We start from the raw sequence: 25,296 nt of genomic DNA on the forward strand, positions 1-25,296 counted from the left end.
TTCACAAAACACTACATAATTCTAAATTGAGCAAGTGGTGTTTCCTGCCCAGGTTCTGGGACATGGAGAGCCTTGCCCTTTACAGTATATGACATATACTACATATACTATATGTAGTAAGCCATTGTGGGGTTGCTTTACAGTATATGACATATACTACATATACTATATATAGTAAGCCATTGTGGGGCTGCCAGTATTAACCAAATGAATAGGCATGTTAGCAAGGAGAGTCTGAATCATTTAGGAAGACTTGTATATGCTACATAAATACATTTTTCAAAATAACTAAGTAATCACATCAATGGGTAAATTGTAGGGTTAAGAATTTTTTTAAAGGTGTACAGTAGATAATACTTATATTATCTACTGTATAGTGGATAATTATATTAACTTTTTGCGGTCCTGTTTCGATTCAGAAGGTATATATTCAATGTCTTTGTGTGCATTCAGTAACACATTAGTTGTTCACAGGGGAAGTTTTTCACAGCTTTAAACTACTGATTCATTTACTGTCATATAAAAAAAATCAGTGGTGAGTCCTAGCTCAGTGTGGAGCTAATTATGAGGGTGTGCTGTTATTACATTACCTTTCCACATGGATATGGAATGTGCGACAATTGAACCCACATGAATTGGCCCTTTTTGTCATCATTCCTGCCTTTGTAGGCTGCGACCAATCAGGTGATGAGGCCAGAGCAGAGGTTTAATCCCTAGTTGTGCAGCTGGGGGAGCCCAGCTCTCTGGCCTAGAGCACATCCGTGTTCTGAGCCAACCATCTTACACATGTTGCCCCAAATTTCCTGGGCGACGGGTTAAATTACAGACGGGCTAGTGAGACTCCAGGTGACTGTAAACCAAGTCCGTGCATGTCACTCGGTGGCGCAGTCGCAGTGTCTCCTGTAGGAGGAGCCCCAGAGTCTGAGTGACGCAGAATGAATGACCAGAGGCTTGGAGGAGGAGCGAGGGGCGGCAGCAGGTGCATCCCGGATTGTCCAGCAGCATCACAGCTCACCTGGGCACTGAGGAACAGTGACTCCTTGGTGTCTCGGTTGCTCTACTCGGTTCCTTCCCGTGTATTTTATCTTGTGGCTGTAGGAGATCCCAGTGTGGGCTTGTGCTTTATCCACATCAGGTGCTCCATGAAGAAACCACAATCCCGGGGACAGACCTGAGGCTGTCCTACCTGAGCTCCAGAGCTGCCGGGTACAAGTCCGTCCTCAAGGTCACCATGACCCAGGCCGTGATACCCTTCAACCTGATGAAGGTCCACCTCATGGTGGCTGTCGTAGGAAGACTCTTTCAGAAGTGGTTTCCCGCCTCACCCAACTTGGCCTACACCTTCATATGGGATAAAACAGACGCGTATAATCAGAAGGTCTACGGCCTGTCTGAAGCTGTCGGTGAGTTCCGTGTAAATGTATTCCTCATCAAACAGATTGTCTTGCCCTGGCTGGTTTGCTCAGTGGTTAGAGCGTTGGCCCACAGACCAAGGCGTTGTGGGTTAGATTCCCAGTCAAGAGCATGTACCTCAGTAGCAGGTTCAATTCCTGATCCTGGACAGGGGCGTGTTGGAGGCAACCTGTCGATGTGTCTGTCTCACCTCGATGTTTCTCTTTTTCTCTCTCTTTCCCCTCCTTCCTTCCCCTCCACTCTCTTTCTCTCTAAAGATCAGTGAGGGGAAGATATCATCAGGTGAAGATTAACAACAACAAATTGTCTTGATTCAGAATTAACCTAAAAGTAATTGTAACCCGTGGAAACCAATGGGTGAGCAGATAGGAAGGCAGTGGGACTGTCATAGGGAAGTTGCCCACTGGTTGGCTTAGATGCACCAGGAAAAAGGAGTGTATTCCATGTGGCCAGGAGGAGACAGGGTCATCATCTTCTCTGGCTGAAATTATACCTTAGAAGAATGTTCTGGACGAGATATCAGATTATCTTTTTTTTCATGTTTTTTCTTTATTGTATCCTTTCCTTTTTTGATTTTCTTCTTTGTAATTTTATCTCCCTGGCTTTTCTTATTTTTTCATGTCTTTCTGTATCTCACGACTAGTGTAGCTTTGATTCATAGTGATGATTAACAGGCTATCAGACAACATTTGTGCCTAAAAATTATGTTAGCTCTTTTGATCAGAAGATCAACTCAAGGAGAGGCTATTCTTAAAACATCAGTCAAACCAGTTGTTCCACTGGGTGACTGGACGGTGTAATCCAGGTTTGACGTGTGGCGATATACTTAGAGTAGCTCAAACTCTGGCTCAGGAAACATCAAAAACGAAGGATAGTGTGCTTTCTTCTCATTTTTCATAGAGCAAACATGGTATTCTGAAATTAATCTATAATGTGGACTTGAATTAATTCCCAGCAGCCAGATAATTGCCACTACTCCCTTCGCGTTGTTCTGAACTTTAAAATTCGTGTTGCATTGTGAACTCTGAGATTTTTTGTGATTTGTTCATATTAATTTACTGTTAATTCTGTTGTTCATTCCTGACAACGTGAATATAATGTCATAATATGGCTGTAATCTATAATTGTGGAGCTGGGGGACTGTATTTTTTGCTGTATTGAGTCTTACTTATTGTAAATGTTTTCCATAACTTAATACTCTTGGACACTAAATAGCTCTACTAATTCAGATAGCAAGTAAGATTTTAAGTTGGTATGAACTGATCACCATTTGGGGCGGATTTATCTGATCTAACTACTTAACTAGTTGCCCAACCTGAACTGTGTGCTATGAACCCCTAGTAAAGAATACTGTGGTAAAATAAAAATGCTAGCTTTCAATGAAACCAGTGCAAAAGTAGTATTTGGAGGCCATTTATTTAGGGGAAAAAATATTTTATGCGATCAAATCTTCTCATAAAAAAACTAAACTCCACCCATAAATAACTAGAAATACAGTCTCAGAACATAATTGTGAAAAATAATGAAATGCATTGTATTTCTGCTGTAGTTGACAGAGGGATTTGGTTTGTTCCCATTGCAGTGTCGGTGGGATATGAGTATGAGTCGTGCTTGGACCTGACCCTGTGGGAGAAGAGAACTGCCATTTTGCAAGGCTATGAGCTGGATGCCTCCAACATGGGCGGCTGGACGCTGGACAAGCATCACGTGTTGGATGTTCAGAACGGTAAGGTCTTGCTCATAGTTGCTATTGCTCACCTTCAAACTGACTAGATTGCGCAACCGTTTACTCTCTGTGTGATGGGATTAGCATTCTTAAGAAAAGATAAGGATCTACAATTGACCCTTAAACAACACAGAACTAGGGGCACCAACTCCCGGCTCAGTGAAAAGTCTGGGTCTAACTTTTGACTCGCCAAAACTCAGCTACTGATAGCCTACTGTTGACCAGAAGCCTTACTGCTAACATACTGGCCAATTAACATAGATGTTGCATGTTACATTAGTATCATATACTGAATCCTTACAATCAGTCACCTAGAGAAAAGAAAATCATCAGGGCCCTGACCAGTGTGGCTCAATGGGTTGGGTGTCATCCCATGCACTGAAAGGTTGCCAGTTCCATTGCCAGACAGGGCACAAGCCCGAGGCGTGGGCTCAGTCTCCAACAGGCAGCGTGCAGGAGGCAGCCGATAGGTGTTCTGCTCTCACATTGATGTTTTTCTCTCTCTCTCCCTCTCCCTTCCTCTCTCTCTAAAAACATCAATTACATTTATTTTTCAAGTGGTCTACTCTTTTTAAAAAAAGAAAAAATTATAAAGGAGGGAAAATACATTTACACACTGTATGTATTTATTGCAAGAAATCCACGTATCATGGACCTGCGCAGTTCAAATCCATGTTCAAGGGTGCGCTGTGCTTGTAAAGTCTTTAAAAGCCTGGTGTGGGAACTACGTAATACTCTTCTAACAACTGTGTGAACGCTCAGACGTCCATCACCAAAGTAGTGTCCCCGTGAGAATGGCAGTGGCTGAGCCGTGCTGCATTGAAAGGCTTCTTCACCGTGGATTCGCCCAGGAGTCTCCTTCTGTAGCCAGTCACTGAGTTATCTGAAGTGCTCTCTGAAGATTTATCCAAAACGGAGAGAGGGGGGTCTTCTTCTAAAGAAAAAATAAAAATCCATCTTTTCCAAGATACTTTTAATGGAGCTTAATCCTTAGTTAATTAGCCTATTCTATTGTTTTTCGGTTCTTCTTAGAGTGTATTTGAGAAAAAAAAAAATATCCTTACACTCAAATTGGGTCACAAACCCTGTTACTTGACTTTTCAAATATTAGGGAAAAAAATAAAATAATCTGAGGGGGCGGGGGCAAGAATCCAGACTAAAACTTGTAGGAGACCTTATGTAAAATACAAGCGAATATGCTTTGAAAAAACATACTTTAGCTATCACAAACCAAAAGAAATAAATTACTTGCAAAATTTGACCAGCTTAATTGCTTTTTTTTTTAGACCAGCTTCATCTCATAAAGCATATAACTTACACGAAGCAAATTCTGTTGTCTTTACATGTTGTCCACATGCTGGCTACAGCTCAGATCATTTATAAATACTCTGCTGGAAGAGCAGAACCTTACGGTACCTTATTCCAGACTCCCGACCTGCCAGGAGCTCTAGAGATTTCAGCCCTGATGACATAGTCCGGCTTTGCCTTTGCAGAGGTTTTGGGGCAGTTCAGAATGAATTTAGCATCCAATAGAACTAAATATTTGAGTGTGATTAATGGTCACTCTTTCAGATTAAGGTTGCTTTGATAGTCATTCTGTTTTTCTTTTTAATGTATTCAGTTTGGAGAGGATGCATTATAAACCTCCAGACAAACTCATTCTCAAGCAGCTTGCAGGCCAGTGCTGGTTGGTACCTTCCCTCCGGAAGAGAACAGGCCTGCGCAGATGAGCAGTAAGAAGCGGAACAGAAACCCGCACACCTTCCCCGTCGCATAGCAGCACTGGCTCTCCTCTTCCCACTGTGTCCTGGGCGCGAAGTCGCAGTTCAGCTCGCGCCGCAGAGGTCTGGGGGCAGAGCTGCTAGCCGAGCTGCTAGCCGGTGCCCCACGCAGCAACGCTTTGGGGAAGCGCGCCTCCCAGCCAAGGCGGCTGCCTGCGTCCCTTCTCATCGCCGCGGTGCCGGCACGTCAGTGTGCGCGGAGTCAGTTACTCGGGCCTCGCGATGGTCTTTCAGGTTGCAGAGCCACGTGCCAGCCAGGCCGGTACGCTCTCGATTAGATTATTTACGTTCTGTTTCAGACAGTCTGGCAGATCGTTGTATGCCTTCAACTTCTCTACAAACACAACAGGGGGAAGCTATCTAGATGCACCTTCGGCATTGTGGGACATAGCGGAAAGTTAGTAACCAGTTAGCCCAGCACTTCACCCAAGAGACTGGGAACCAGCAGCGAGACCACAAGCGAAGAGCTCGGGGAAAGCCCATGCCTCTAACAGAATAAAGTGGAGTTTGTTTTTGTTAAAATATCAGCTCGGATATAAAAAGCAGACAACTCGGGATCCTGCCCTCCGAAAGAAGAATGCTGTACATGATGGAATGTATGTGATTTTGAAATGCGAGGCAACCTACTTGTAGAGGGAAGTGAATGTGATTTGAAACGCTATCCAAGAACAGTTTGACAAGTGGTGGCTTCTCAAAGTGACATGTGTCTAATAGAATAAACCAAGTGATTTGCAATCATGACAAGGTGGGTGAGCGGAGAAAATAGACGAAGGAAGAAGGGAAGGAAGAAACGCAGACACTGACAGGTGCCTGGGCACCTCCCTGCAGCACGGAACGGAACATTCTAGCGTTCATCCTTCTGGTCTGTCAGAGGAGAGGAGACACGCGCTAGACTGTCGCTCGCGGGAATGACTGAGCAAGCCAGGCGCAGGGGGGGCGTGGGCTGGCTCGGGGGATTCTTCTGGTGGAAATCACAGAACTGGCTCTTACAGGAAGTTGTGGTCCATAGTTGTCAAATGGCGTCATCCCAGCAAGAAGGATCTTCGTTATCACTAATGGAGCCTTTAAATATGGAAGGCGGAATGCATTTTACTTGTTGTTATGTTCGTCTTACGTAGATTCCTTTTTCCTGACTATAAGTAAACCTCGTTTTTCTTTCCTGATTTCCTTACGTGGATTGGCTATGACTGTCACATCACCCAAATGGCAGAGCATTAAAAAAGTCACCCTAGAATCCCCCTAAAATGTGCTGAACTCTAAGGAGAATGTCGTTGTTTGATCCCTCCTTCGCTTTAAAATTGTCCCAAAGTGGGAGGAAAAAAATATTCTCTCAAATTTCCTGTTTGTACATTCAGGGGACTGATTCTTTTAACAGTTTGTCTGCTAAATATATATATATAATTATGTGTTGGCTTTGGAGAGCTGCCTTGCAGTGTAGATCATTCAATGAGTATAGTATGTCCAGCTCGAACGTTAAAGCAGGTGGTGTACACAGATCACACACTGAGGGGATCATGAGATCTGCACAGAACAGTGACCACTGATAGCCCGCCATGCATCAGACCGAAATGGAACCCTTGATCTCTGTATAATCATGGTAACTGGATGAAATTAGAATCTCAACTCAGCTCCTTTCTAATTAGGAAAATACTTCATATTCATTTGGAATTTTACTCAGATTTTCATTGAGGATCATAAAGGAGCAGATTGGCATTGTATCTTCTTAACGCTATTGGCACTTTCGTGCCCTACAGGAGAACGCACTGCAAGTCATAAATTGCCCCCCCCCCAGCAGTTTTCTAATGTTTGACATTTTAAATAACTGTAGGTACATGCCTTCTTTTATCAGACAAGAGTAAAAGCAAGGAGGATATTCTTTGACAGTGTAGTAGAATATTGGAGGTTTGCTATATACTTTCTAACATTCTTTTCCAAAAAGTATTTTTAACTATTTTCAAAACCAATGCTGGGCCCTGGCCGGGTAGCTCCATTGGTTAGAGCAATGATGGCGAACCTATGGCACGCGTGTCAGAGGTGACACACAAACTCATTTTTTTGGTTGATTTTTCTTTGTTAAATGGCATTTAAATATATAAAATAATATCAAAAATATAAGTCTTTGTTTTACTATGGTTCCAAATATCAAAAAATTTCTATATGTGTGACACGGCACCAGAGTTAAGTTAGGGTTTTTCAAAATGCTGACACGCCGAGCTCAAAAGGTTCGCCATCACTGGGTTAGAGCATCATTCTGATACACCAAGGTTGCAAATTCATTCCCTAGTCAGGGCACATGCAAGAATCAACCAATATTGCAGGCACATCCCCAGTACCGAGGTGTGCAGGAGGCAGTTGATGGATGTTTCTCTCTCATCAATGTTTCTAACTCTCTATCCCTCTCCCTTTCTCTCTGTAAAAAAACAATAAAATATATTAAAAAGCAAAAAAAAAAAAAGAATCAACCAATGAATGCATCAATAAGTGGAATAACAAATCTCTCTCTCTCTCTCCAAATAAATCCATACCAATGATAAACTCTTAAGGAAGCAATTCATATTATATATTACGGTGCACTTTTTTATTTTTTACAAACAAAATGAGTGTATTCGGGAATAGCAGAGGAATTGCAGTACAGAACAAGCCAACTATGGCAAACCCTAGGCAAGTGCGGGAGGCGAGGGGAAGGCCAGCTGTTCTCAGTTTTAGGAGTAAATTGGGGAAAGCTGAGGCGGCTTTTATTGGCCGCGAACAGAGGCAGCGGTTGGTGCTGGGGGAGAAGGAGAGCACGTCCTTCCGTCCTCCCGGCTGGCGTCTGCAGGCTTCGGTGAGTGGTGCTCCTTTCGTCACCCCCGGACTCCTCTTGGTTCAGGGGTCCTTTGTTCATTTTCGGACTGTTCTCTGTATCTGTGGGCCTGCTTGTGTTTTGTTGTTGCTGTTATTTTTAAATCTCATATAAGTGAGATATGGGGCACACTGTTCCGAGCTGGATCCATTTCTAGTATTTTCAACATCCTTTAACAGCCAGGTAAACGCGTTATCCCCTGAAAAACATCATGGAGAGCTGGGCCTCGAGCTCGGCTGCACGTTAGGATTGTCTGGAGAATCTTCTAAAACCTCAGTGTCAAGGCTGCACCCACACCAACTAAGTCAGACTCTCCCGGGTGAGATCCAAGCTTCGGCGTCTTTACAGCTCCCCCGTGCAGCCAAGTCTCAGAACCACATGCTTTAAACTCCTAACAGCGTATATATATATATCCTATGTATCCTGTCATGATCTTTTCCCCTAGAGCAGTGGTTCTCAACCTTCTGGCCCTTTAAATACAGTTCCTCATGTTGTGACCCAACCAGAAAATTATTTTCGTTGCTACTTCATAACTGTAATGTTGTTACTATTATGAATCGTCATGTAAATATCTGATATGCAGGATGGTCTTAGGCGACCCCTGTGAAAGGGTCGTTCAGCCGCCAAAGGGGTCGCGACCCACAGGTTGAGAACTGCTGCTAGAAAATCAAATTGAGTTCTTTACAGTAGAACTTGAAATAAAAGTTTTTCCAGCCCGGCCAGGTGGTTGAGTGTTGGCCTATGAACCAGGAGGTCATAGTTCAATTCCAGGTCAGGAAACAGGCCCGGGTTGTGGGCTCCATCCCCAGTGTGGGGCATGCAGGAGGCAGCTGACCAATGATTCTCTCTCATCACTGATGTTTCTCTCTCTTGCCCTCCCTCTCCCTTTCTCTCCGAAATCAGTAAAAATCTACTTTTTAAAAAAAGTGTTTCTGGTCCAACCTCAGTGGCCCTGGGCAACGGTCAGAGCTATGGTGGCCCTGCTGGCTTTCCTCTCCACGCCGGGCGCTGTGAGATGTGTTTCCTTTCTCCTAGGCATCCTGTACAAGGGCAACGGCGAGAACCAGTTCATCTCCCAGCAGCCCCCGGTGGTCAGCAGCATCATGGGCAACGGGCGCCGGCGCAGCATCTCCTGCCCCAGCTGCAACGGGCAGGCGGACGGGAACAAGCTGCTGGCCCCGGTGGCCTTGGCCTGTGGGATCGACGGCAGCCTGTACGTGGGCGATTTCAACTACGTCCGCCGGATATTCCCTTCCGGAAACGTGACCAGCGTTCTGGAGCTGAGGTATGTCTTTCCCTCACTGGGGATGTTAATGAGAGTGAAGCATGCCTTTGTAAAAGGCCAATCTGGTGTCCTCATGTCTCGGTTTAAACATGCCTTCCCAGTGTTTGCAGTTCTCCCTAGAAATGGAAGCTGGATTCTTGGCTAAAGTTGGGGGAAAGCACGACGTGTATATATTTCGTCACAAATATATAAATAAGTATGAAGTCACCTCATCTATAAAATGTCTCACTGGTTTTAGTGAATTTTCTATTCTCCCGGACAATGAAACTGTGATTTCTAAATCTCTTTAGTTGTCTTTGGAATAACCTTGAGCTGTATATTGTTACTCTCTGATTTCACAGTGGGCTAAATTAAGGCATAAAATATGTTCCTGCAATTATTTTCCTACGTTATTAGCCATGATGCCAATAGCTAAAGTAACACATGGTTGTCTCGGCTCTATTCACTTCAGTGTGATTATCAAAATCATTCCATTCTGTAAGTTATTTGATGAGCCTTGACCCACACAATTCATTTCCGTTGATCTTTCTGCTTCCGTTGGCCATTTTCCATACAAATAACTAAAATCTCAGTATCCAACTCGTGTTTTAGAAACCTTTTCTAACTGTGCTTTTTTCACCTCTTTTGTCTGCTTCCACCAAGAAATAAAGATTTTAGACATAGGTAAGCACCTTGCGTAAAGGTTGTTGTGTGTTTCAAATGTCCTTCCATTTCAGTGTGATGCTCTGACCTTGTTTCATCATGAGAGAGGACACTCGGTATCACAGACCATCTCAGGCATTAAAACCACTCAATGAGCTAGCGTCACGCGACCTGGCGCCAATTACGTAATGTGACCTGAAAACTATTTTCACGTCGATCAATGAAATTCCGTTACCAAAAATTATTATAATGAACATCTTCATATAACAAAGAACATTTCTAAATGTCAGCGACTGACTCACAGCAGCTAAGCCTACTGAGCAGCACAAAAATGGTGCGCAGTAGGGAGTTTAAGGAGAGTTGAGTTTGACCAACAGCCAGGGCAGGTCCCAGTTCATGGGGCCCACAGCTTAGTCAGTGTAGGGGACTCTGTTCAAGAAAAAGCATCTCAAAATATCTTCCTTTGGCAAGTTCTTAAAAACCGAAGGTCGCGTGAACTGCCACGGGCGTTGCTGGGCTGGGAGGAAGCCCTCCATGCATGGGTTCCCCGGGGCTCACCTGTGATTAACCCCCCTGAGTTCCTCGCTGTGCAGCCTCTGTTTCCCTAAGGTGAGAGAGTTGCCAGATTCGAGTTTGAAGAAGTCATGCTTCCATTTCCTTACGGAGGAAGAGACTTGCTTCAGAGCTCAGGATGAATGTGTTTGAGCGAACACGGAGGCTCAGCTTCTCCGATTCTGTCCGCTGTGCAGACTTGCTAGTAGCTGGAGATGAGCTGCGTAGGGACATTAACTGAAAACTTCCCTCCAGGCAGCAGAAAAGGGGCAAAAGCAACGTTTCAAATAAAACTAGCAAAAAGCAAGACACACCCAGGCGTGTGCTCCAAATGAATGTGGATGTGCCCGAGGCGATACAGGAAAAGCTAGCAGAGCAGCACCCTCTTCACAAGCCACAGGGGGCAGGCCTTGCACACGCCACTGCAGAGCCACCCCACCGCCCTCAGGGTGCACGTGAGGTCCCCGAGGCTCAGCAAGGGCTCCTCTCTTCCCCAAGATACAGACTAAGAAGTGGGGGGCAGGGATCTGAACCACTCTAAAGAGCGTGTGCTCCCCACTGCACCACGGCCTGTTTCTGTGGCCCAAATGGCTAGGTTTCTATGGGGTAATTTCCTGGGTCTTCAGAATGCTAGATGGGTTTCATAATCATTCGACAAATTCATTAGCACTCTGATCTCTTTCTCGGGAAAAGGCCCATGTGGTTAAAGCTACACTGTTATTAACAGACCTTACCAAAATGCGCTCGTGATGCACTAACTCGTGGTGGTTGGCGGTGATGCCCCTGTGGTCCTTCTCTCATGATCCTCCGAGCCCTCCCCCCTGCACGCTGTCCCGGCCGCGTTGTGCTGCTGCCTGTCTCCTTCGTGTGCCATGCATGGAAAGCGCACTGTTCGGGTTTCATACTGACGTCCTTTACTCAATCGATGTTAACTGACCACTTGACCACTTTGACAAGTAATAGTAGAAGACGAGATTCAGAGGCCTCTGAATCTCATAGAGGAAGCAAGATATAGATGTAACAGACCGAGTATTTTCCGTATCATTCTTTGACACTTCATCACACCCACAACTTGTGCTGAGAGAGTAATTCTGGGGAGGACGAGGGTACTGGGGGGGGGGGGGGGGTAGAGCATCGGCCCTCGGACTGAAGGGTCCGATTCCAGTCAAGGGCATGTACCTCGATTGTGGGTTCGCTCCTTGGAGCCCCTGGTCGGGTGTGTGCGAAGCAACCAGGCATATGTCTCTCTCACACCGATGTCTCTCTCTGTCTCTCCCCCTTCCTTCCACTGTCTCTTAAAATCAATGGAGACATACCCGTGGGTGAGGATTAACAACGACAAAAAAGAAGCCTTAAATGGGCCAACCAGAAGACAGGAGGGGGGTCATGAAGAATAGAGAGCAAGTGAATTACTGGGGTCTGGGGTCTGGGGGGACCCAGACCTACCCAGATCTGAGCAGGGGACTCACGTTGCTATAATGAGGGAGACGGGGGACAGGCAGGTACGGGCAGATCGCAGAGGGCCTGAGCGCCCTAAGGAATTGCTCTTCTCTAGGATACGCATACTCAGGCGGCCTTCCAGGAAGATTGATTCCATCGGGTGTCAGTGGTCAGGCTGGCGTGGTGATGAGTTAGAGAACTGTGAGATGCTAGGTGCCCACACTAATATGGCTGTCATGAAGGAAATCAACCAATAAAGAAATGAAGGAAATGGACACACTCTATGTGGGCGATAAGGAACAGGGAGATGTAGAAACTATCCAAGGTTTTTGAGCCCAAGTCATCAGATGATAAATCATTGACAAGAATAGGAATTCCACTTGCTTCATAAGTGATCAGTCAAAATTGATACTTGATTAATTAGTTGATTAATTACTCAAAGCCAGGATATTGGAGCTCATGGGCGCTTCTTAATGTAGCTTTAAAAATTAAAATTCTTTTCAGATGCTTCTTCCTGTTTGTCTACCTAGAATCAGTGGTCGGCAAACTGCGGCTCGGCAAACCGCAGCTCGCGAGTCACATGTGGCTCTTTGGCCCCTTGAGTGTGGCTCTTCCACAGAATACCGGCTCTTCCACAAAATATCGACTTCTGCACATGGGTCACGAATTTTCAATCGCACTGTGCCTGTGTGCCCGCATGTGGTATTTTGTGGGAGAGCCACACTCAAGGGGCCAAAGAGCAACATGTGGCTCACGAGCCGCAGTTTGCTGACCACGGACCTAGACCATTTTCCTCGTAGAACTGAGGGGGTCCTGCCTGGAGGGGTCCTCCTGGCTTGTCCTTCCCCCACTTTCTTGGCCAGCGTAAAAGTCATGAAAGACTTAGGAGTAGGTGACCAGAAAAAAAATAAATTGAAAAATGTGTCAACATCTATAAAAACGAATGGTGTAGTCAATAATAATTAACTAAAACATAAAAATGCATGCTTCTGGTCTTCTTATGATGTTTCATATACTCTCAGCCATCTCATTAATTGCACTAGTGGGGGAACTAATTAATATGAATGCTAAATGATAAATATAAAAACACAGTCTTATTATTTTAAATTTGGAATATTCCCTCACACCGAAGTTAGTAAGTACTGCCAGGCTATTATATCAAATAAAAGTTCCTAGCTGTGCTATCATGAATACATAGGTATCAGTACTACCCCATCAACATGTTAAATTTTTTTATATGGGTAGGAGCTTCTGAGATGCTGAAAAGATAAGTTTCTCTTTGATATGCTAAAATTTCTCCATATGATGCTTGTAGTTTTCATTTGCTAACAAAACCTTTTTGCAGATAGTAAATGGTAGCTCATCTCCATGACAATTCTTAAAAATCCTGAAATAAATGAGCTTAAATTTATTGACACCAGCCAAAGCCCAGGGGCAGTTCAATACGTAGGACTAAAAACCAACTTTGTGGGTTTTATATCGCCATGAAAAGATAAAAGACGCATCGGTCACAGGTCTGTAAATCTGAATCAATCAACGTTTAGATACAAATTATAAAAGTCTGTAAAACACGAAGTAGGCCCAGAAATGTCCCCCAAACCCCTGCTTCTGATGATCTCAACAGTCTTGTGGAAGCCAGGAAACAGTTTACTTTTACATGTAAGTCTGATTTCTGTTCAAATGCTGTGTTCCCGAGGCTGTCCACAGTTTCCAGCTAAACAGATGGAAGTGCTAGGATGTCGGGGGGTAGCGTGTTCTTTGCTGATGTTTCTCTAGTCCAAGAGGTTGAATTGTGACCAAATGAATGAGCACATCTAGTCTGCCTTCCCCCCCCCCCCCCCCCCCCCGGGCCTGTGTCCGATGGAACAAGACCGCAGAGAAGATGGCCTGGGAATGATGGTAACCTAGGCGATTTGGGGAGAGCTAAGAGCCAAGGTGCAAAATACTAAGAGGTCTAAACCTGACCTCCATTTCTCAGATGTTGCTTTTCTTAGTCAGAATCTTAATGCACATGGAAACTTTTCTGGAATGGGGGCCTCAGTCGCTCCCGGGAAGGTCACCATGCCCTCCCGCCGACCGATTCCCGCCGTCCTGCCGCCAGCACACTGTTCCCAGGCCGTGTCGCGCCTGTTTCTACATGAGATCAATGACTGATCTAAACACGCCCCACCATCTGCCCACACACCAGCTGTCAGAAAGCCCGGGCTTCAGTGGGCGTCCTTGAACCCCAGCCCAGCACAGATGACCAAGAGCCTCCTGCCACCGGGCTCCAACAAAATTGTCCAAGCCCACATTTGTTTGTATTTTAGTGCGTCAGGACCAAACCCTCCTCCTTCCGGAGGGGCTGGCTCTGAGCAGCCCTCTCTGCTATTCCAGGCTGCCCTGCAAAGGGGTCATTCAGTTCACCCCTGCCCTGCTGTGGGACAGTTGCTCTGCCTGGGTCACAGCTCCTCCAGGGTTGTTCTGGGTAACGGCCTTATGCAGAGGTAGAGCTTTCCTGGGCAGACATGGTGAAAGCCATCGCCTGTGCTGCTTGATGAGAAATGTCCATTTCAGAGCAAGAGCTGCAGACAGCAGACCACGCGGGTCATCCTCTCACCCCTGTCCTGCTGGGCGAAACCGGTGCCCAGAAAGTCACGGCTGATGGCATAAATGTCCATCCGTGATTTTTGCACCAGGAACACCCGTGTCCCTTCGCTAAAGGGGGTGCCACTGCTGCTCAGGCCCGCAGCTCCGACACCCATTGTTTTTTCTCAGATTGAGAGACGGCATCCAAAAGCATGCGTCATCCGTGTATCTTTCTCATCAGGAGCACACCAACAGTTCAAAGTGGACGCTTGTGAAAGGGTCTGCATTGTCTCCGCTCTTTCTGCTGTTGCAACAGCAGGATTAAGGGAACATATCTGGACCTGTCCAAGTTTAGGCCATTACTTTTTTTCTTATCAGGATTTTCAGAAGGCAAACCATATGTTAGTTAACACTGAATAGCGCTACAAAGCAACTGATACATTGCAGTGTACGAGGAGCTGGGACACAAGCAGATAGGAGGATAGCTCATGCTTCTGAGTGTGAATTGGGTCCTAGGCCGTGTTCTGAGCATTTTACATGGATTAGTCCGTGCAGCCTATGGATTATCACCACCTTTGCCAGTGAGGAATCGGAGGCACGGAGAAGCGAGGTAACTTGGCCAAGCTCGCATAGTTTGTGATGAAGTGATGTTCAGACCCAGGCAACCTGGTCCAGAAGTCATGCTCATAGATGTACAGCTGACAAGAAAATAAACCGTGTGTGTGTGTGTGTGTGTGTGTGTGTGTGTGTGTGTGTAGAGGGGGGGGAGAGAATGAGACGCAGTAAGACCAAGTTTGTCAGCAGGAGACACATGGAATCCGGTGGATTCCTACCTGTTGACATCTTTGCTCCGACTCCCAATCACTGAAACGCTTTTGAGAATTTTTTCCCCAGAGGCCATATTTGCACACAGTGCAAAATTACATTAATTCTAAGCATGTGGGGCTGAGTGTTTGTAGGGAGCTGCCAGAATTAGTCCATTTGTTGATGATGTTGGTTCTTTCCATTTTTCACAGGTAATCTATAATAATAAAAGTGTAATATGCTAATTAGACTGGACAGCCGAATGACCTTCTAGATGCCTTCCAGACAAAGCCGGCTGCAAGGGCAGAGGCAGAGGCAGAGGCAGCCTCTGCAGCAGCAGTGGCCAAGCCCCTTGCACGAATTTCGTGCATCAGGCCTCTAGTAGGACATAAAATAGTATATGTTTGCACTAGTTAATAGTTCTGAATCGAACTTTCCCAGATTACAATAGCACAACCAGGACAGGCATGATGCTACGGTTTTTCAGGGGCGGCTGCTCGGTTTGGTTGGGTTTTGTAGGGAGAAAACAGGAGAGTCCCCCGTGATGAGGTGCAGGTGAAACTGAAGGTGTATGGACTTCACGGGAGAGTCTGAGAGTAGCACCTTCCTGGAGCAAGCTTTGTGCCTGTCACTCAAGGGCAATTTTTTCATGGCTTTGCACCAAACCACAGAGATTTAGCAAACTTGCTTCTGTCTTTTAGGCAAGAAGCAGATCATCTCCTGAGGGTAATTATTTTTAAGATGGCCAAGAAGGAACAGTCATGTCAGAGATTGCTACCAGTTCTTTTAAAAAAAAAAATAGGGAGAGGGAGAGAGAGCTAGAAACATCCATGATTAGAGAGAATCATTCATCGGTTACCTCCTGCAGTCCCCCCATTAGGGGTCAAGCCTGCAACCCGGGCCTGTGCCCTTGACCGGGAATCAAACCATGACCTCCTGGTTCATAGGTCGATGCTCAACCACTGAGCCATGCCAGCTGGGCTGCTACCCACTCTCTCCTGTAGGTCATCGTGAGTACGCCGCTCATCTTCAGGTCTCTGGTACTGACTGCAGGTTGCAGTGTGGCCCATGGTGGGCTGTTTTGCTCTTACTTTCTCTGCGTATTGGGAGTAACTCCCCAGACATGGTGGGGCTCACGTATGATCTTTTCTTACAGCAGCAACCCAGCTCATAGATACTACCTGGCCACCGACCCCGTCACCGGAGACTTGTACGTTTCGGACACTAACACCCGCAGGATTTATCGCCCCAAGTCGCTGACGGGGGCGAAGGACTTGACGAAAAATGCTGACGTGGTCGCAGGGACAGGGGAGCAATGCCTGCCCTTTGATGAAGCCAGATGTGGGGACGGGGGCAAGGCTGTGGAGGCGACACTCATGAGTCCCAAAGGTACCGGCATTTACCAATTTGGGGATTTCCTTCTATTTAAAAAAAAAAAAAAAAAGGTAGACAATCTGCTTAGTGCTGATGGGGCTTAAAGCTGAGTCTCACATTTCACCCTCAGCTCTGTCTGGGACGCTGTTGCCCACCTAGTGTTTGTAAAAGCCGTGGAACTTGAACGTGAGCCTGCTAGAATCCTAAGCTGATGTTAGAGTAAATATTAGGTTCTTGGCATTTTTTTATTATCATATCATTTTTTCCAACATTGCAAAGAATAAAGCAGCTACTGTTATTCAGTCACATCCCATTAAGCGTCAAGGAAGTGCCCGAATTCTTTCATTGTCCTGGAATTTCTTTGCCATGAATGCGTCCCAGGCCTCTTTGAAAACCACCACTAAGCAGCCCTATTAGCCCGCACCCTGTTCGGAGCTGCTAGACTTTTGTTTCTATGCCCTGGGAAAAAATGCTTGCTGGGAGGAATTTCTGGGGAGAACAAGAGCTTGAATTCTATGTGAGGACGGTTTCTAGCTTTGAAACCCGTTGGGACTGACTCCTGGCTCATGTATTATGCCATTCATTACGGTGTTTTGGGTTGAGGGCTCTATTTTTTTTCATTATAGCTAGCAACTGTTTTGTGAACAGTGACTGGAAAAAGTATTTGCTGTCCTGAATTATTCATAATAGCCAATTTCGTTGTAGCAAGGTCAACAGAATACTCACCTTGGCTTGCATCTATGTTCGTTGGACTATGCTAGTTACTGTAAGCTCCGTGTGACTGAATTTGACCTATTTCTATAATTTATAGACAACATTATGCAGACATTATCGTTTGATGTTTAACACCCAAGTTATAGTCTTACGTTTAATGCCCAAGCGCTATGTATATGTTTCACACACCAAGTGGGAATTCTCACAAAGGCGGGTTATTTCTTCATTACCGTTCACGTGTGTTTGTATTATGGACACGCCTATGTTGGGTTTTTCCTAATGTGCTTGCAATCTACTGTCCTACCTGCTACCTGCCGCCCACGTTATCACTGGGGTGAGCTGTTGAGTTTTGTGATAGGCCTACACGTTGAATCAGATGTTGAATCGTTTTTGAAAACTTACTAACCCTGCTTCTCTTGGACCAAGGCATGGCAATTGATAAGAATGGATTGATCTACTTCGTTGATGGGACCATGATCAGAAAAGTTGATCAGAACGGAATCATCTCGACCCTCCTGGGCTCCAATGACCTGACGTCAGCCAGACCTTTGACCTGTGACACGAGCATGCACATCAGCCAGGTAGTTCTGAGTCCGCTGAACAGCTTCTCTTCTCAGGGGCCTCATTGCTGAGTCGGTAGGCTGTGATGGCACGGTGTCAAACTGCCGGCGTCATGGGTGGCGGTGTTGTGATAAAGCTGCCCCCTTTAAGTGTATCTTAGGAGCTAATGACAAATTATTTTCTTTTTAAATATATTTTTGATTTAAGAGGGAGAGAGAGATAGAAACATCAGTGATGAGAGAGAATCATTGATCGGCTGCCTCCTGCACGCCCCCTACTGGGGATTGAGCCTGTAACCATTGCATATGCCCTGACTGAGAATCAAACCGTGACCTCCTGGTTCATAGGTCAACACTCAACCATTGAGCCACACCAGCCGGGCAAAAGTTTCTTCTTTAGTTCTGCATTTGATGAATTCAACTATTTACAGAATAATTACCACTAAGAAATGCTAAGCAGTTGTAATAAAATACCAGTTAAGTAGCAGCATGCAGAGATTCCAAAAAGAACAAAACCACTTAAACCTCGAATCCTTTTATTACACGATCTCCTTATGCAGTGGAGAGAACCCCCTATGACTGGTCCCGAGGGACTTACATTTAGAGTTGGGAACTTTACTATGGGCCTTACTGGAAATACAATAGAACCTGAATGTATTTACGCGGTAGAAAGCCTGCCATTTGCTGGTTATTACTGCTAACGGAAACATCTGCGTTCATACCTCATTGGTATCTATTAACTCTCTATTTAGAGGCTCATTGCCCATTTGGCTGTAACTTGCAAATCTTTCAATAAGCTGCATTTTTTAAATAAAATGCTGTTCCCTACATTCGTGTTCGGGCAGACTTTTCAAGTTTATTTTACTGTAGCCATTCAAAAGACAACTTTAAAACAGCTTCTCAAATTAAGGGTAATTTTCCCAAACGGTCTCATTTACTTTTCTGGCGAGTTAACTGCATCGCAGCCGCTGACTGACCGGACCGTTTCTGTTTTATGTCGGAAGGTGCGTCTGGAGTGGCCCACTGACCTCGCCATTAACCCCATGGACAACTCCATCTACGTGCTGGACAACAACGTGGTCCTGCAGATCACCGAGAACCGCCAGGTGCGCATCGCCGCCGGGCGGCCCATGCACTGCCAGGTCCCGGGGGTGGAGTACTCCGTGGGCAAGCACGCGGTCCAGACGACACTGGAATCCGCCACAGCCATCGCCGTGTCCTACAGTGGGGTCCTGTACATCACGGAAACCGACGAAAAGAAAATCAACCGCATACGGCAGGTCACGACCGACGGGGAGATCTCCTTGGTGGCCGGGATACCGTCGGAGTGTGACTGCAAAAACGACGCCAACTGCGACTGCTACCAGACTGGCGACGGCTATGCCAAAGATGCCAAACTCAGCGCCCCGTCGTCCCTCGCCGCTTCTCCGGATGGCACCCTGTACATCGCGGATCTGGGGAACATTCGCATCCGGGCGGTGTCCAAGAACAAGCCTTTCCTCAACTCCATGAACTTCTATGAAGTGGCCTCCCCGACCGATCAGGAACTCTACATCTTCGACATCAACGGCACTCACCAGTACACCGTGAGCCTGGTCACGGGGGACTACCTGTACAACTTCAGCTACAGCAACGACAACGACATCACCGCCGTGACCGACAGCAACGGCAACACCCTTCGCATTAGGCGGGACCCCAACCGGATGCCGGTCCGCGTGGTGTCTCCGGACAACCAGGTGATATGGCTGACCATAGGCACCAACGGGTGTCTGAAGAGCATGACCGCGCAAGGGCTGGAGTTGGTTTTGTTCACTTACCACGGCAACAGCGGCCTGTTGGCCACCAAAAGCGATGAAACCGGATGGACAACATTCTTTGAGTAAGTACATCAGAATGATACTTGGATGATACAATATTGTGATCGGATGTGAAATAATAATACAATCTTAAAGGGATCCAGGTTCGGGGGGGCCTGGAGCCTCTAGAATTTGGGCTCCTCCTTTCTAAGAAAGATGACAAAAGGGACTCGGGGTCTTGGAAGGGACCCGTGATATAGTGAGACGCCCAAAGCCCAAGTTCCGTTAGCAGAGAGGGAAGGCCACGTCTGCCTGAAGTGTCATGTTTTCCTGCGTGCAGTCTTAATAAATTAGCAACAGGCTTTCGGGCACATGCTACAGCCTTGGTTGTAGGCCTAACCCTGAGGGTTTACCTCTGCCCATGTGATAAGGCTGTTTTGAGACCTGTCACTGAAGAGGAACTTTGAAAACATTTGCAATGAACTTAGCCGATTGGTACATCAGTACTATAAGTAGTATTCTTTCTCGTTTTTTCCTTTTCTTTTTCAATCACAGTTGACATACAATACCATATTAGCTTCAAGTGTACACATCCTGATTCGACATGTATAGCTTACAAAGTGACCACTCTAAGTCTATGCTGTACTGTACATCCCCATATTTATTTTTATAACTGCCAATCCGTACTTCTTAATCCCTGCACCTTTTTCACTCGGCCCTCCAACCCCCCTTCCATCTGGCAACCATCAGTTTGCTTTCTGTATCTATAGGTTTGTTTCTGTTTTGTTTTGTTTTTTTTTTTAGGTTCCACATATAAGTGAAATCATGTAGTATGTGTCTTTCTCTGTCTGACTTATAGCACTTAGCATAATACCCTCCAGGTCCATCCATGTTGTCACAAATGACAACATTCCATTCTTTTTATGGCTGAGTGATGTGTACGTATGCCCACTGTATATATATATATACCACACCTTCTTTATTCATTTGTCTGTTGATGTACACTTAGGTTGCTTCCATATCTTGGCTGTCTATATTATAAAAACCCAGTGGCCCTAACACCATAACGACCAAAGATCAGCACGGGCGGGTGGGCAAGGTGCACACGGGTGGGCAGGGCCTTGCGATTTCACACTGGGCTTCTAGTTGTTAATGCTGCAATTAACCTAGGGGTGCTTATATCTTTTCAAACTAGTGTTTTGGATTTGTTTTTAATAAATACTCAGAAGGGTTTTTGCTGGTCATATAGTAGTTCTATGTTTAATTTTTTAGGAATCTCTATACCAAGCATGTCAAACTCATGGCCAGCAGGCTGCATGCATGCGGCCCACCAGCTATGAGTTTGACATGCTTCCATATTGTTTTCCAATGTACGTTCCCACCAATAGTGCACGAGGGTTTCCTTTTCTCCACGTTTTCACCAGCACTGTTGATTGTTGATTTATTGATGACACCGTTCTGACAGGTGTGGTTTTAACTGACGTTTGCCTGCTGATTAGTGGTGCTGAGCGTCTTTTCATATACCTGTGGGCCATCTGTATGTCCTCTTTGGAGAAGTGTCTATTCAGGTCCTCTGCCCACACACATTAGTCTTATCAAAAAGAAGAGCTTAACTTTTTATAATCAGTTACTATAGAGTCTAATCTGCTGAAAAGAACCCAACCCCTAAATGCAAACCGGGAACTGCTGGTCGCTCTGAAAGCATATGGAAAAGTATGCCATCTAGCCGGGCATCCTGCCCAGGGAGTGGAACAGTGGACTGACGTGTATTGTGCGGGGGATGTACGTGTAAAATCATTTTCGTTCCCTGTTCACTGCACAGACCGTAAGGGGGAATTCGGCGTACAGAAGTGGCATGTTGGCAAATGCAAAATCATCCTTGAAATGAACACTGAGTTCCTTAGTGTGGTTTTTATCATGAGATGCTGAAGCAGAACTGTTTTCTGGAGGAACACACCTCTACGATTACAGTAAGATTCAGGAGAAGAAATGATCCCGCATACAAATATTTTCCCACAGCTTCTCCAGTGGGTCTTACATGGAAAGCCCAGTCCTACGACAGCTCAAATTGCTTTTCTTTTTCTTTTCTTTTTTTTAAATACGTTTTTATGTATTTTAGAGAGAGGGAGAGAGAGTTACAAACATCAATGATGAGAGAGACTCATTGATTGGCAGCCTCCTGTATACCTCCTTCCTGGGGGTCGAGCCTGCAACCTGGGCATGTGCCCTGACCGGGAACTGAGCCATGACCTTCTGGTTCATGGGTCAGTGGTCAACCGTGGAGTCACACCAGCTGGGCTGCTTTTCTTTTTTGACAAACTCCCCTTTAATAAAATGAATGTGACCAGCAGCTTGATTTTGTCAGGAACAAACCTTTCCACTGAATTACATTAGAATTTTAGGATTGCAATGGAAAAGGGATAAATTGGAAGTTATAAAATGGTACTACCTACTGTGCACCATTTTCAAAGTAATAGCAGGCTCTATTGTCCGAGATGGGGGTCGGGGAGATGACAGAAGGAGTGTTCCCGTCGGGGAGGCTGGGCAGGAGACCTCCGGGAAGTGGTGGTGCCGAGGGGCTCAGTTTAGGCAAAAGCAGGGAAATGCAGTCCAGGACACAGGCCTGCTCTGAGGGCTGTTTTTGAAGGCGTCATTGGCTCCCAGGCCTTGACCCTGCACAGGAGTTTCCCGTGTGGTCATCACTGACACAAGACCGTCTTGCCGCTGTTGCACTGGTCCCCTTAGGGCCTATAGGTGAGTGTTCACCATGTCGCAAAACGAAAGAGAGAGGGTAGACTCCATCGGTGGAGTCAGTCTAAACAGAAAGATCTCACCTGCTAAAGATGTGTCGTTTACAGAGTTCACACCCAACGTGAACCCACAGCTCCGCCGGCTGAGCGCACACAGACGCACGGCCAGGGAGTGTCCTGGGCAGCAGAACACATTATCTCGTGGAAAACGGCCGTGCACGGCTCTCTGCTGCCCTCCCCCCACCCCCAGAAAACACAAGCCCCCAGAAAACACAGCGTTTAGGGGCGCAGGAGAGGCTCCGTGTCTGGGCGTAGAGACGGCCGGGGGAGAGCCGTGTTCCAGCTGGTGTGGGGGTGGCGCCCCCGGGTGGTGGCAGGTGTTCTACCCGGGACGTGGAATGCGTGGGGCTTTCCGTGTGTGGAGCTGCCTGTGTTGGGGTGTGAGCTGTCTTCGCATTCACAGGGCAAACAGCTGCGTCTCGGCCTCTGCATGTGTACGAGGTGTGCGTGGGCCTCTGGCTGCTCGCCCGGGTGCTGTGTTGCCCCTCCTTCAGGCTTCGCCCTCCGGAACGGGCTTCTGAACCGTGTCTTTAGAATGAATGAGCTCCCGCTGGCACCAGCTCTGAGACAATCAGCGGAGGAGGGCCGGGCGGTGGAGAGGGTCTGCCTCACGCCGGGCAGGTGCCGACCGCGCAGGTCATTCGGGAAACCCGACGGCAGTTATTGCAAACGAGGCCCACGTGTCCGCTCGCATCGGTCCTGCCTCCCATCCGAGTAGCCAGACGGGGGGGGCCGTGCTGTGTTTCCTTGTGTGTGTGCTGCTGTAACAGCACTGTTAGCGAACGATAGAGCATCTTCCACGGACAGACTGAGGGCCTCCCCTTTCCTTACACAGACGCCCGAATCCGGCCCCAAGGACGCAAGGTCCAAGCCACGTCTCATTGTTCTTTCGGCCAAAGCTGCATTAAAAATAGAACGGCCCGTTTGATCAATTCTGACCGAGATATGGCGTCCGGCCCTCCTCCTTTATGCCCCCCCCCTTTTTTTCTGTCTTCATGGAAGAACACATTTCAGGCATCCAGAATTATTTTTGAGAGATTTTTTTCAGCAAATCACTTAAAAGCATGGGAAATGCTGTGGTTGGTTTCCATTTTTGCTATTTTGTTTAATAGCTATATGTTTTTAATAGCTATATGTTTTTAATTCTATATGGTTTTAAGCTGGATCCACTAACAGTAACAAATAATTTTTGCTTTAAGTGTTTAACCAGAATGTGTAATCCCAGGAACATCAGTTAAAAAATTGTGTACGCAGTTGATTCAAGGGCTGCTGTCCGTTTGAGACAACAGCCTGAACACGACCAGGTGATGCTGTTATTAACACCTGACTTAAGACAGTTTTCTTCTGCAGTCCAGTTTTAAGAAATGATTCGTTCTGTGCAGGTATCAGAGCAGGAAGGGAAGTGGGGAAATTTTATGTTACTAAGATCATTCAAAAAAAAATCCCCTAAAAAAGGAACGGATTCGTCAGGTTGTGTCCGTCTATCTCAGCGCACAGTAAGTTACCAAATTCCTCGGGTATCTTTAGTGTACTGTGCGGGCGGCAGTGGCCACGGGGCTGCACTAACTCTTGCCCTGGGTACCGTGTAGCAGGTGATGGCTGTAGGTGTGCAGAATGGCTCCATGGTGGTTCAAGAGTGAGCCGTGCAGTTGCCAAAAGAGTTTGACTCCCTCTTTAGACTAACGCGTCGCGGTCCTCTCAGAGGCCATCACACGACTCCCCTGAGACTGAGTAACACACGCCACCATCGTAAAGGATCTGTGTTATAGAAAGCCAGTGACTGTAAGGCCGCAGTGACCAAACAACCGGTCACCAGGAGGTGCATTGAGAGGTCTGGGTCCCACCGGCATGGCGGGCTGGGCCTCTAGCTGTTTGATAACAGAGCAGGAAATGGACACGCTGACAGCCGGTGGCAGGGAGCTTTTCATTGTTTTCTCTGAACATCACGGAACTGAAGATGGACAGTTGGAGATTTTCCGGAGACGGTCAGCACCGCTGACTCCCTCCTCTGACCTCACAATCAGAGCAAGCCCAGCGGCCCTGCTCCTGGCCCCCCACCTCCCCGGCCCCCCGCCGAGGTTCCAGGATCCTGGGAGGGCTTCAGAAGGTCTGGGGGCTGCAGGACAGCACAGGGTGGGCACTGTTCTTTCCTGAACTCCCTCCCAGGGTCGGAGGAAGCCATGAAGGAGATGAGACAACTGAGACGGCCATCCACACTGTTCACAGCGCCCTCCTCCCTCAGTGTTCACAGCGCCCTCCTCCCTCAGTGTTCAGGGCGCCCTCCTCCCTCAGTGTTCACGGCGCCCTCCTCCCTCAGTGTTCACGGCGCCCTCCTCCCTCAGTGTTCACGGCGCCCTCCTCCCTCAGTGTTCACGGCGCCCTCCTCCCTCAGTGTTCACGGCGCCCTCCTCCCTCAGTGTTCACGGCGCCCTCCTCCCTCAGTGTTCACGGCGCCCTCCTCCCTCAGTGTTCACGGCGCCCTCCTCCCTCAGTGTTCACGGCGCCCTCCTCCCTCACTGTTCACCGCGCCCTCCTCCCTCAGTGTTCACAGTGCCCTCCTCCCTCACTGTTCACCGCGCCCTCCTCCCTCACTGCTCTCTTGTTGGTCTCTCTCCCGAGAGGCAGCAGAGGCAGCCTGGACCACACGGGGACCTGAGATCCTGAGGTCCTGCCCCAATCGGTCAGTTACCCCTAACAGGGTGACTGTGGGCAAGTCCCAGCCCCTCCCCAAAATGCCGTGCCCTCACCTGTAAAAGGAAAGACGTCCTAATCATTAAAGATCTCTTCCTACGCTAAAAATTCTGTGATTCTGGCGTTTCTCCTCAACTTTTCTTAGGCCCCTGTCAAGGCTTGTTTCAAAAGAAACATCATTTCTCAAATTACCACATTTCCTTTACTGAAATAGTTAGGCATATTGCCTTCCTGTCAAACCTCATATTTTTTATACGATGCCAGTGCTTGTGGTGGCAATTCATAATAATAAATTAGG

General features: G+C 46.9%; 1 protein-coding gene across 1 annotated transcript in view; it reads left to right on the forward strand.

Annotated features, from left to right (window-relative positions):
* Nucleotides 1-25,296, forward strand: part of TENM3 (teneurin transmembrane protein 3) — a 420,001-nt gene that overhangs the window by 371,658 nt on the left and 23,047 nt on the right. The window contains exons 19-24 of the mRNA XM_015569744.1: nucleotides 2,996-3,139; nucleotides 8,798-9,047; nucleotides 9,690-9,710; nucleotides 16,210-16,442; nucleotides 17,568-17,722; nucleotides 18,706-19,580. Of these exons, the coding sequence (XP_015425230.1) occupies nucleotides 2,996-3,139; nucleotides 8,798-9,047; nucleotides 9,690-9,710; nucleotides 16,210-16,442; nucleotides 17,568-17,722; nucleotides 18,706-19,580 (1,678 nt within the window). The remainder of the gene's footprint in view (nucleotides 1-2,995; nucleotides 3,140-8,797; nucleotides 9,048-9,689; nucleotides 9,711-16,209; nucleotides 16,443-17,567; nucleotides 17,723-18,705; nucleotides 19,581-25,296) is intronic.

This window comes from Myotis davidii, unplaced genomic scaffold (genome assembly GCF_000327345.1).
Source record: "Myotis davidii unplaced genomic scaffold, ASM32734v1 scaffold184, whole genome shotgun sequence".
Lineage (NCBI taxonomy): Eukaryota > Metazoa > Chordata > Mammalia > Chiroptera > Vespertilionidae > Myotis > Myotis davidii.